This window comes from Python bivittatus, unplaced genomic scaffold, assembly GCF_059951505.1.
Source record: "Python bivittatus isolate LINGU-HERP-01145 unplaced genomic scaffold, Pbiv_v1 ctg000840_np1212, whole genome shotgun sequence".
Taxonomy (NCBI): domain Eukaryota; kingdom Metazoa; phylum Chordata; class Lepidosauria; order Squamata; family Pythonidae; genus Python; species Python bivittatus.
The window spans coordinates 19,205,872-19,218,722 of NW_028277113.1; the positions used below are offsets into that span (position 1 = coordinate 19,205,872).

A 12,851-nucleotide genomic window follows, 5' to 3' on the forward strand; every position below is an offset into this window, starting at 1 on the left:
ACTGGAACATCTTCTCTTCATAGACTACCTACTGTGAAGCAGATGAAGGAGTAATTACTAGTCACCTGTAAGGAGAAGACTGGGCTGATTATGAAGTCCATAAGTCAGCACATACATGAAAAGGGAAAGTATTTCAATTAATCTTTTTCAAATTAAGAGTAGATTTGAAGAATCTTTTACACCAAGGTCAGAGATGTTATACTATTCTATTTAGTGGTTGAAGAAAAGGTGGCTTTGATCCAGATGAAATTTTCTCTATGTCTCAATATTACTAAGACATTCCTGATTATTCTGTTCTAAACAAGGAAACTCTACTTCTGATCCTTAAATCAACCTCCCCTGGGGGCACAAACATATGGGGAGAGTTCCTGGTGTGCATGGAGATGGCTACCTTAGATTATGGGGAGACTGGTTAATTGCCATCAGTTATAGAGATTACTTGGTCCATACAAACTTCCTGGGATATGTAGGTAAAAACTCATGTAGATTCACTCCAATCCCACGCATGACAACTATTTATACTGTGATAAACTAAGGAATTTTGAGGCCACTCTTAGTAAAAGAGTTGGCAAGAAATCAAGAAGACATGCTTGGCATGCTTTCCCCACCTTGTTTTAAAATAATTCAAGTAAGTTTCAGTTTTGTGAAGGCTGCCACACAGCTTGCCAGCTTCTCTAAGTGGAATTGTTGGTCTAAGCACAAAGAATAATTAATGGGAACATAATTGACCAAGGAAAGAAAATGTGTGGTTACCGTTGCTGTAAGCAGCCCAGATTTTTATTGCAAGCATTGTTTGCTGTATAACTAGAAAACTAATCTTTAGAACAATTTTATTTAATTTATGTTAAATATTTGTTCTTATGCATATATTTATGAACATACTTATTCATAAAATGTGAATACTTAATTTATATTATATCTCAGTTTATCAGTTAACATCAATATTAACAAGGAAATAACTCACCAGTTCTAAGTTTTGTTCTGGCAACAAGTACTAAAAAATAATTGTATATGCCATTAAAATAATACTACATCAAAATCAGATGGTGTGTTGTGGGAAAAAAATCCAAAATCTATTTTAAGGTAATACTTTTATTAGCCCAGCTGAAGATTTACCCATTATCATGCAACAGAAAAATACATCAGGAAAGAGCATAAACATTCCATCCAAAAAAATGTGTCATGGGAGAAATGTAACTGTTTTTTAAGTGTTTCATGAAGTTATGAAAACACATATTTAGAATTGGGTGGAAATAAAATTATTCTGTGCTAATTCTGATCCACTAACATGAATCTTGTAATCCTTTGTTTTCAGCTAATTAAAAATTGGAAGGACATTTAGTTTGATGCAATGATTTTCATAACCAACAAAACAACTGTATATGTAATTTTAGAGAAAACCATTTATAATTCAGAAGTATAACTTATAGTAAGAGATTCAGCACTTTCTGGAGCCTGCTATTCTCAGTTCCTTGGAAAGTTATACAGTAAAAGAAAAAAAAAACCCTATACTATGGTGATTAAGATAAACTAAATATGACATAAAAGAGGGAGAAGAGGCTAATTTACCAACCCCCCCCCCAAATCCATACATATCCACAGGTATCAATATAAAATTGATTCCATTCTTAAATTTAACATTAAATCTAGACCATGCAGAAACTTATTACTTCATCTACATAGCATAACTATCACATCTGAATGCATTATTTTCAATGTAAGGGGGAAAAACATTAGAAATGATATAATTTACACTCTAAAATTATGACACTTACTTCTCAAAATGACTTGGGCCTATATAATGCCAGTAAATCTGAATACAATTAATGCTTTGATATAGAATAATATCTAATAATCTGATTTATAACATACTACAATCTTGAAAAGGCAAGGCGTTATCTCAAATACTTTCCTCAAGATTTTGAAAATAAGAGTCTTGGATCAAGTGCTGGGCTTAAATGCTTTTTGTATTGATTTATTTATTTACAAATATTTGTATGCCCCCTAATCACATGACTCTATGCAGCTTACATTATCTGACTTCTAGCACACACCATCTCATCAGCATGGGGAAAAGACATTGAGTGAAGTAGAAGAATTCATATTACAGGTTATCCTTGAGTTACGATGGTAATTGGGACCAGAATTTCCATCGCTAAACAATGCGGTCACAAAGTGTGACACCACATGACCGCATCGCTTAGCGATGGCAACCCCTGCAGTCCCTGTTGCCATCATTAACCGAATACCACTGGTCATTAGGCTAGGACCTACCCCGATCCAGGCCGTTCCTGGCTTGGTCCCTCCCAGACCTGAGCCTTGGTAAGGTAAGAGACTGCCTCCTCTTCAACTTCCCCCATCTGCCTACCTCCCCCCCGCCACATCTCTACCCTTCCAGGCACCTGCACAGCAGCACTCCTTGGCAGCAGTGGTGGTGCTGGGGCTGAAGTAGAGGCCTGAGGGTGGTGGCGGCCAGCTGAGACTGCTGAAGGCACCAGGCCTCTACTTCAGCCCCAGCCCTGCCACTGCTGCCGAAGAGTGTCACTGTGCAGGGCAGCCAAAAGGTCAGAGATGGGGGGAGATAGGTGGGTGGGGGGAGTTGAAGTGCCCTGTGGTCGTAAGTGTGGGTGGGCTTCCAAGCATCAGAGTTTTGATCACGTGACTGTGGGGCGCTGCAACAGCTGTAATTTTGGGGACCAGGCATAAGTACCATTCGTTCAGCACTGCCATAACTTCAGTTACTGAATGAATGGTCATTAAGCAAGGATTACTTGTAGTTGAAACTTCTACTTAAAGCAAAAATGATTTCTATTTAAAGCAGCAGCAATATGTGATCCTACAGCTGCTGATGGATGGCAAATCCCATCATTTCTCACTACTTGCCATACCGGCTAAGGCTGATGGAAATTAGGATTCAGCAACATCTGCAATATTGCCATCTCTAAATCAAAGAATCAGAGAAAGGGAAGAAGAGGGAAATATTGCCAACATAGTATTTAGTGGTTTTGAGAGGCAGTTTGGTCTAGCGGTTAAGGTATCAAGCTAGAAACCAGAAAACTCTGAGTTCTAGTCCTGCCTTAGGCATGAAAGTCGGCTGGGTGACTTTGGGCCAGTCACTCTCTCTCAGACCATGACATCAGCCTCAGGCAACAAGCCGGTCAGTCAAGTCCTGTTGCAACTAATGGATCAACATTCAGTTGATCCGAAAAAAGCAGACCCTGCACCTGCGGGAAAACTCTAGGAAGAAAAAAAATAGCATTTAGTGACTATTTCTGCTACAGTGAAATAATTGTACATGCTATAGGAAGTGGTTGATTGATAAACTGTCAACCCATCTCTGGCAAGTTCACAAGTGCTTGTTTCTAGATTTAATAACAAATATAATGCAAATAATGCTGAATTACCATTTAAAAGAATTTTCACTGTCCTTAATAAATGCCCAGAATTATTAAAGACACACATTAACTACTATGAGATTCTATGTAACAATACACATTCATCAACATCTGGGACTCAGACAAGGAAAAAAGGACACTACTGTACACAGGGCTGAAATTCCTTGCAAGAATCACGTTTGCAGTAATTACTGAGCTTTAACATTTATTTATCAAAATAAGTTTAATGAAATTTTCCTTCTGTTAGAGATGATACAGTCTTGACATAAGATTATTTCACAATGAAGACCTGAGAAAAAAAATGTTATCAGCATCTGGAAAAATGCATTTCTTTTCAGCAAGTGAGGATGCAATACCTTCCGGCAAACCATTTTATATATAACTTTACACACAAATGTGTTTGCATTTTGTTCACGGTAAAAGTGTTGAACTAGATAGTGCCATTGCCTTCTTCAAAGAAAGGGGGGAATTGCCAAGTCCTTGCAGAGTACAACATATTCCTTCCTTCAATGAAGTCTGGAAACACCCAATTATGACAAACTGTGGTACATGCCCAAATACTTGACCTTCAGAAGCTGTGAAAATCTCTGTACAACAATCATGCTACAGAGATGGCTAACTGCAAAGAGTTTACTTCTAATAAGCCAAGGGGAAAAAAGTGGAAATTAGTTGGAGTGTGTCTCATAGAAATGAATAAAAATCCCTTCCAACTCCATCTACTTATTTTAAAATCTGACATGCAAAGGGAAATCCACATGAAATAAACTTTAAAAAATTTAAAACTGCCATATACTTTGGCCTATGTCCAAAATTCTTATAATTATCAGTTATCTAAACCAGCAAACATTAATCACAGGCAACACTGATTATTGATAAGGGTTTTAACATTTTTCCCAGTATAAAATATGGCAATGATTACCCCCTTCGCCCCCATTTTACAAATATCTTCAATAAATTTGTGAATACTGCAAGGATCTGATTTTTAAAGAGACAAATGGATAAACCTTTTTAACTTTCCCTCTCACAGTTTCCAAGCCTTCTCCTTCCTTCCTTCCTTCCTTCCTTCCTTCCTTCCTTCCTTCCTTCCTTCCTTCCTTCCTTCCTTCCTTCCTTCCTTCCTTCCTTCCCTTCCCTTCCCTTCCCTTCCCTTCCCTCTCTTCCAAGTAATGTGAAATTTGTTTTAGATTAGCTAATAAATTAGATGATAAGGGTGGCAAAGTGTACTTCTCCACCCTTATTGTGTGTGCAGATAGCCACCCAGTAGCCCTGTTTCAGGTAACCAGGTCCCTCCTGAGTAAAGAGGAACCAGGGGAACTCTTACAGGGCTGCTGTGAGGAATGTTCTCTTAGACAAAGTCACTCAACCACTCAGAGTTAGACTCTGGCTGGGCAGATCGTTTGGAAGTGACTGAGACACGTCTGAGCCCTGTTATCTGAGAGGAGTTCAAGCTGGTTGGTCCTGAGGAAGTGGATAGGTTCTTCATGGCTGTGAGTTCAGCCACCTGTGTTCTGGGCCCATGGTTGGTCAATGCCTCCTGGGAGGTGACATGTGGTTGTGTCCAAGTGGTGGTTAATGCCTCTCTGTGGGAGGGGCTGGTACCACCTGCCTTGAAGGAGGTGGTGGTGTGCCCCCTTCTCAAGATGCTATCCTTGGACGCAAGAGTTTTAGACAACTTTTATCCAGTCTCCAACACTCCTTTTTAGGGAAGGTTGTTGAGAGGGTGGTTGGTATTCAGCTACAGAGGGCCCTGGATAAAGCGGATTATCTAGATTCTTTTCAGTCTGGGTTCAGGCTAGGGGACAGTACTAAGATGACGCTAGTTGCACTTGCAGCTAACCTCTGGAGGGCTTGCCACAGGGGTGGTGTAACCATCCTGCCCCTCCTAGATCTCTCAGAGGCTTTTGATACCATCAACCATGGTACCTTTCTGAACTAGCTTTAGGGGCTGGGAGTGGGAGGCACTGTTTTTCAGTGGTTCTCCTTTCTCTGCTACTGGTTTCAGTTGGTGGTGTGGGATAGAGATCAAGCCCTAGGCCTCTGCAATGCAAGGTGCCTCATGGCTCTGGTCTCTCTCCTCTCCTTTAAAGTCTACATGAAACTGCTGGATGGGGTCATTCACTGGCATAGGGTATGGTATCTTCAGTATGCTGATCAAACCCAATGTTATGGGCTGTAACAGTAACCTTGAGGAAGAGCCACAACCAAGACAATAGTCAGACAAAAAAACCTGAGTCCAAGGCAGAAATGTACAAGTAGTCCTCAACTTATGACCACAGTGGAGACCGGAATTTCCATTGCTAAGTGATGCTGTTATAAAGCACGATGTCACATGACTGCATCACTTAAAAACGGCAATTCCGGCACTCCCCATTGCCATCATTAAGTGAATTCCACTGGTTGTTAGCTGAGGACCCACCCCAATCCAAGCCATTCCAAGCTTGGCCCCTCCCTGAATCTCAGTAAGATAAAGAACCACCTCAGACTCCCTCCATCCACCTATCTCCCCCCCACCTCTGCTCTTTCGGCTGCCCTGCACCCTGCCTCGTGTGGCAGCAAGCAAAAGTCCTTTGCAGCACAAAGCCCAGCCCAGTCTGGCCCAGCAGCACAGTGCAAAGCCGCAATCATCCCAGCTCAGTCCCAGCCACAGTTGCCCTCACCATCCTGCACTCTGAGGCCCCTGTCATCCTGTGCTCTGCCTCCCCAGCTGACCTTTGCCATCTTCTTGCTCCCGCCGTGTGCCCGCACTGGCCTTTCATGAGGCTGCTGCTGGCCACATGAGGCTACTTTCCCCAGGTCTTGCGAGGAAACTGCCAGGCACAACCTTGGGAAGAAGGCCTCATGCGATCAGTAGCTGCCTCGTGAAGGGCCAGGTCACGCATACTTGGTCAGGAGTGGGAGCAAGAAGATGGTGAAAGTCAGCTGGGGTGGTGGAGTGCAGGTCAGCAGTAGGCCAAAAGGGCATAGATGAGGGGGAGATAGGTGAAGAGCCCCTGCAGTTGTAGGTTTGGGCAGGCTGCCAAGCACCTGAAATTTGATCACGTGATTGCGGGGGCGCTGCAACAGCCAAAACTTTGGGGACTGGCCGTACGTCCCTTCATTTAACACCGCCGTAACTTTGAATGGTCGCTGAATGAATGGTCATAAGTCAAGGACTACCAGTAATTTGAGAAAGCATCTCAGGTTTGACCCTCCCTAGTTCTCTTGTAGATACAGGGAAGGAGGGGGGAGGCACATTCAGTCTTGCAAGATTCTGTTACTGTAACCTTATAATAAAAGTACTGCAGTATTCACATTCATAGCTTTGGTTTCCTAGTCTGGTCTACCTTGAAGGGCTACCAGTTATACATCTCTACCCATGGCTAAGCAGGTGATGCTGTAGCATTGCTGACCGAGAGCCTAGAGGTTGCAAGGGTTTAGATGGAGAAGATCCATGGCAAGACAGAGTGGCTTTGGGTTTTTGGCCTGCCAGGGTCTGGTGATATTCCATCTTTGACTCTGGACAGGACGGCTCTCCCCCAGATGGAGCTGATGCACAATTTGGGGGTCTTCCTAGAATCATGGCTACTGCTTGAAGAGCAGGTGGCAGCTGTAGCTAAAGGGGCCTTTGCACAGATTCACCTTGTGTGCCAATTGCACTCTTTCCAGGAAGCCTTGCTCATGGTCACTCATGTCTTGGTCACTTCCTGTTCAAATAACTGCAGTATGGTCCACATGAGGTTGCCCTTGAAGACCTGGAAATTACAACTGGTCCAGAATGCAGTGGGGCATGCAGTGAGGGCACCCCTAGGTTTGCCCATATTACACCCGTTGCATGAGTTGCACTGGCTCCCAGTTTCCTTCCAGGTGCAATTTAAGGTACTGATTATCACCTTTAAAGCCCTACATGGGACGAGACCAGATTACCTGCAAGACCACCTCTCCCTGAATGTATCTGCCTGTCGCACCAGAGTGGACAGGGTAGGCATGTTCCAGGTCCCTTCCCTTAAGCAGTGCCATCTTGTGCCTTGGAAGTGTGCCTTTTCCATTGGAGCCCCTGCCTTATGGAACACCCCACCCTTTTAACCTTCCCGAAAGCACTTCAGACCTGGCTGTTCTCCAAAGCACTGGGACGGGAGAGGTTGGAGCAGGATGAAAATGTTGTGGGTTACATCAGGGAAGTGTGGTTGTGGCACTAGGTTTTTCTGGTTTTGGTTTTATTGTCTTTTTATTTTTATGGTTGTATATATTGTTTCTATTGCTTGTAAGCAGCCCAAAGTATGGTTTTAAGATGGACAACTATACAAATGTTTAAGCAAGTAAATAAATAAATAATACTTCTGCACTGTTGCCAAGACAATGGACATGGTCATACGATCACCAGAAATCAAGTTTAACCTAAGGCAGTGTTGTCCAAACTTGGCCACTTTAAGATGAGTGGACTTCAACTCCCAGAATTCCCCAGCCAGCTGGCTGGGGAATTCTGGGAGTTGAAGTCCACTCATCTTAAAGTGGCCAAGTTTGGACAACACTGACCTAAGGAGTCTCTACAGTTTTTCTACACTATGCCCCTACTTTTAAATCTTTTTAAACGTGCCTCCCTCTAAACCTTTGGTAAAGATTTTCACAGGTCCCACAAGCTCTCCTATGTGTTTAAGCTGCAGACACTCCAGTTTTCTTACAAACCCCACTGCTGCAAAGTCAATAACCATGGGGGCCTCCTGTAAAAAAATCCAGCTATTTTTGTCTTAAAGGACTCTATGCTTGTTGGCTCTGACAGAAGCAGGACCTTTCAGAAAAATCAGGTCGAGCAGGAGGAGATATGGTAAGATTTAGCCTTCTTTCTCAAGTAAGCCAGCTGGGTGACTTTGGGCCAGTCACTCTCTCTCAGCTTAACCCACCTCACAGGGTTGTTGTTGAGGGGAAAATAGGAGGCAGGTGGTTTAGATATGTTCTCTGCCTTGAGTTTTTTTTTTTTTTATATATATTAGGATAAAAATCTAATCATCATCCTCATCCACATCCTCACCTCATCTGTACTGAAATTGAGGAAAGACTGAGGAGAGTCTTAATACATATCCATACAGTCTGAGATCTTTGCATCAGAATAATGCCCCAACCCACCACTGCACACCACATGTAATATATGGGCTATACAAATAAAATGTGTGGGTAGATAAATCTCTATATTAAAAAGAAAAGCATACCTTGGAATCAAATCCTATTTAAAAGAAACAGTAGTCAAGGTGGACTTTGGGCTGATCTACTACATTTCTTTTTCTTTTCAAGTAATACACATGTCCACTCAATACTGATGAGTTTGAAGATATCCTATGACCTGTTTACCAATTTAAAATACATTGGTAGGGCATACATTTAATGTTTGAATCAGTGTATAGATGGGGTCTAAACAATATGCTGTGATAAAAAGGTTTAGAGAAGTATAATGAATGGAATTGGTACAAACTAGATTTAGTTAGCCTTCCTCCCTTTTATTTCTTTAATTTATTTTGCTTACTGCTTACTTCTTTTCCATACTTCACAAAATACTTCTTTTATTTTGAAAACAGCATAATGGATATGTATTAAATTCTACTTTTTTAAAAAAAGATCTCTATAAGATTAAAGTCAGTTTTGTCAGTCCTAGATCGTCCTTGTTTATGATGTTTTAGACTCCTACAACAATCTACACTTCTGTCTGGTTTATCTCTCAGTACAATGTGGAGCCAAGCCCACTTTTTACTGTCAATACAGCACAGACTTCCTCATAGCTGAGGGAATGCAAACACACTTCCTCATTGGGGAGGGAAAGCAAAAAGGTCAACAGGTGCCTGAGAGAGAAAAAAAAATCTAACATCAGATGGCCAGCCTCCCTTGAGGCTGCTAGGATAAATGCAGTCTTCCGACGAGACTTGAAACAAAAATATTGAACAGAATTCCATCACATCTCATTTTACAACTATCTCATTCTCCTCCCAAATTTATCAGTCTGTACAAGACAGCTACAATGTAGTATACAATCAAATGCATTTCTCTGAAGAAATTTATTTCCTGCAAATGCACTTCTCTCATAGGAGTCAGGGACTTTTGGATCAAATAGCCAAAAAAAAAAAAAAAAAAATGTTCCAACTCCGAATATGCGTTTATTTTTATTTTAATTGTTTATTTATTAAATGTATATGCTGCCCATCTCCCCCAGAAATTTATAGCAGAACAACACATAAAACAAATCAGATTAAATGCTGCTGTTGAGCAAAACAGTAGCTTTGATCTAATAGTTTGAGATTAAGCATTATTCCAAGAGTTGCCAAAAAATTAGCATAACAATCTGAGACAATTTGATCATGAAGACATCCAAAATCTTGGTAGGTTTGATAAATTAAAAACTTGTAAGCACATAGTAAAGCTATTCAGTTAAATACTTGTAACCAAACTAAAAGCTTGTTTCTCAAGATCTTAAAAACTGTTGTAATGTCATTGTCACACAAACAATTGCATAATAAGCTTGACAAGTGTCAAAACCCTAGGCCAGACCATGATATGGTATATTGTGAGTGCGCATTATGACAAAACTGCAGGTATGTATCTTGAGTAGCTTTTTAAAACTAAGCACCTAGTAGGAGTATAATCAAGGTCACAACTTCTCCATTGTAAGAAGTAGTCATACAATATACTAAGCCAAAAAACTTGGGAGCACACTGTTATTTACTCAACCTCATCATGCACTGAATTTAAGCAAGATTGAGGCCTACTGTCCTGTCTGTACCTGAGATGGCTAACATATCGGTTTTGTACAAAGAAAACTTCATAGCCTACTAAAGTCTGATTACAAAGTCCAATTTTGCAAAAACAACAACAACAAAACCCCAGTGGCTATTTCAGATTTGGGTGTGGACAGTAAGGAAAATGACCTTGATGGAGCTATGCAGAAGCTGTTGCCTATGCTATGGGGGCTAAAGCATTTTTTAAGTCCAGAACAGTGAGATAACATTCAGAAGCGACTCAGCCTCCTTAATTCACTGAATTATAAGGAGGAGGAGGAGGAGGGGGCACAACACAATCAGACTTGCAAGATTCTGTTATTATAGCCAATATCAATAAAAGAAGTCTTAACCTTCTGGTGGAGTTGATTTCCTGGTGTGGTCTACCTAGTATGGCTGACACTGGATGACACAATAAGTCACAAAGCTTGGTTAAAGTACACCACGTACCACGATGTAAATGGCAGCCAACATATTAACCAAGATTTTTGGATTAGTGTAACATATGAACAGAGCCTAAAGATATCAAAAATTCCCTCTGCTGGCACTCATATAACACAGTGACACTGTGACACTGTAAATCATGACTTTCGGTAAGTACAGAATTGAAACTAAGAGCTTTAGAAAGGATATTAAATACAATACGTTAAGTGTCTTTGTAGCAAAACAAATGCAATTGAAGCAAAGCCTTGGCACTTTATAATCAAAAGTCAACTGCAGTCCCATGCACAACTATTTTGAAGCAAGCCTCATAATACTCAGTGGAACTGATAAGATTCCCACCTGCCCAAAGCAATACAGATATATATTTGCATATAGTAATTTACACTTCAGTCTGGAAAGACAGGATAAAAATATTTTATATGAATAAACCTATGCACTCTTATCAGGGGACTTCATTAAAAGTAACAAGACTTTTAATGAAGTCCCTCTTTCCCCTGAGTTTTGCCTATCTTCACCTCAGAGCAGCAGAGACCTGTCTGAGTATGGATGGTTTTGCCACGAAGAAGGAAAAAAGAATTTATATTTACAGCACTGCCAGTTTTTTTGTTTTTTTAACATTGCCGTATTCTTTTACAATGCAAAATCAAGGCAGATTGTGGATAAAGAGGTTGGATATGTGATTAATAAAGAAAAAATATATATCTTCAGCAGGGTGCTGTGCCAACACAACATCTCCCTCCCCCCTTTTGTCACTATTTCCTGCACTTCATTCGGGAACCCAATGTTTCCTCATTCACTGTTTCCCCTTCTGTCCACCGAGTAGTTCTTAGACTCAAATTAAATCACATCCTATCCTATTACTAGGTTTCAACCTTTGCAAATGGGAGCCCATCTTTAACCCACCCTGCAGGCTTAAGATTGCAAGTCAGGACTTACTTCTGAGTAAACATATGTGGATTATTTTTTTTTTTTTTTGCCACAACCGATCCCAAAAAAAGCGACGACCCCAACCTCCTGCCAGGTGCCTCCCACCAAGAGCCGGGAAAGAAACATACAGAGTCGAGAGAAACATTGCCTTACCCTAAAACCTGTGGCCACTGAGCGCTACTCTCCCTTTCTAGCAGAAGGGAGAGCGACGCAGATGACCAACAGCTATTACCTCGTGCCGGCAATCACCGAAATGTCGCTTTCTGCTGCCCCCTCGCACGCCCTTGACCATTCATTGCAAAGTGAAGGCGAGACGAGTTACCTCACCTGGTCGAGGGGGATGCCAAACTGGTCGCTAAGCGGATGCAAGAAGGTGGAACCCGTAGTCCTACGGGGAATTCTGGCTGCTTCGGTCATACTGCATTCCGGCCGGGCGTAACTTACCCTTCTCGCCCCTACGGGACCCAACCCAGCACTAGCTCAGCCGATAGTTACACAGCCCAGCGCAACCGCGCTGCCCCTCGCCGCCCTCTGATTGGTTGACTGAAGCTCCCGCCTTGCTTTTCCCCATTCAGCGCAAAAAGAAAGAGAGAGAGAGAGAGAGAGAGAGAGTCCCAGTGGCTTTCAGCCGAAAAGGGAAGCCAGCGCCTTGAAAGCGGGTGGGGTCCGGGCCGCCGTCCAGATTCTCGAGTGAGCAAACGCCCGAGGAAGGAGGAATGTGCTCTGTAGCGGTGTCGTTTGTCGGTCTGCGCGCCGGCGGCTAGAATTGCCTGGGGAAGGCCCTCTTTCTCGACTTTGCTTTCGAGCAAGCTTCACTTTCTGGCAGGCATTTAGAGCCCCATCGCGCAGAGCCAGCAGGGCTGGAGCATTTGGGCGCTCGCGTTTTTTCGCGAGCATTCACCACGCGTATTCAAAAACGGGTCGTGGGGAGGTATGCACATACACAGAACCGTGGCCTCTGAGAACAGATTGAGGCCTGGAGCGGTCCAGCCGAGTCCTAGGTTTCCGCGCACACGCGTCGCGGTGGCCCAGAGGATGTCCTCTTGCGACCAAACGCCCTTCGTTCTTTTCCCCGGCTGGGGTCTCGTGGCATTTAGACATGCTGGAATTCCGGCGTTTCTTTCTTTAGTTTAGACCAGTGTTTCTCAACCTTAGCAACTTTAAGACGTGTGGACTTCAACTCCCAGAATTCCCCAGCCAGCCTGGCTGGGGAATTCTGGGAGTTGAAGTCCACACATCTTAAAGTTGCTAAGGTTGAGAAACACTGGTTTAGACGCTAATTTCAAAGTTCTGTGGAAAGGCTGTGTGTAGGACTACCATATCTGGCCTGCAGATATCTGGAAGGCCG

At 42.5% G+C, this 12,851-nt stretch overlaps 1 protein-coding gene across 2 annotated transcripts in view; it reads right to left on the minus strand.

Annotated features, from left to right (window-relative positions):
• The window catches only part of MBOAT1 (membrane bound glycerophospholipid O-acyltransferase 1), a 41,048-nt gene extending 28,946 nt beyond the window's left edge, over nt 1-12,102 (minus strand). Inside the window, exon 1 of one of the 2 annotated variants that reach the window (XM_025169998.2) lies at nt 11,831-12,102. In XM_025169998.2, the coding sequence (XP_025025766.1) occupies nt 11,831-11,920 (90 nt within the window). In that variant the 5' untranslated portion in view covers nt 11,921-12,102. The remainder of the gene's footprint in view (nt 1-11,830) is intronic. The other variant, XM_007433427.4, reaches the window with a different exon arrangement.
• Between the last annotated feature and the right edge of the window lie 749 nt (nt 12,103-12,851).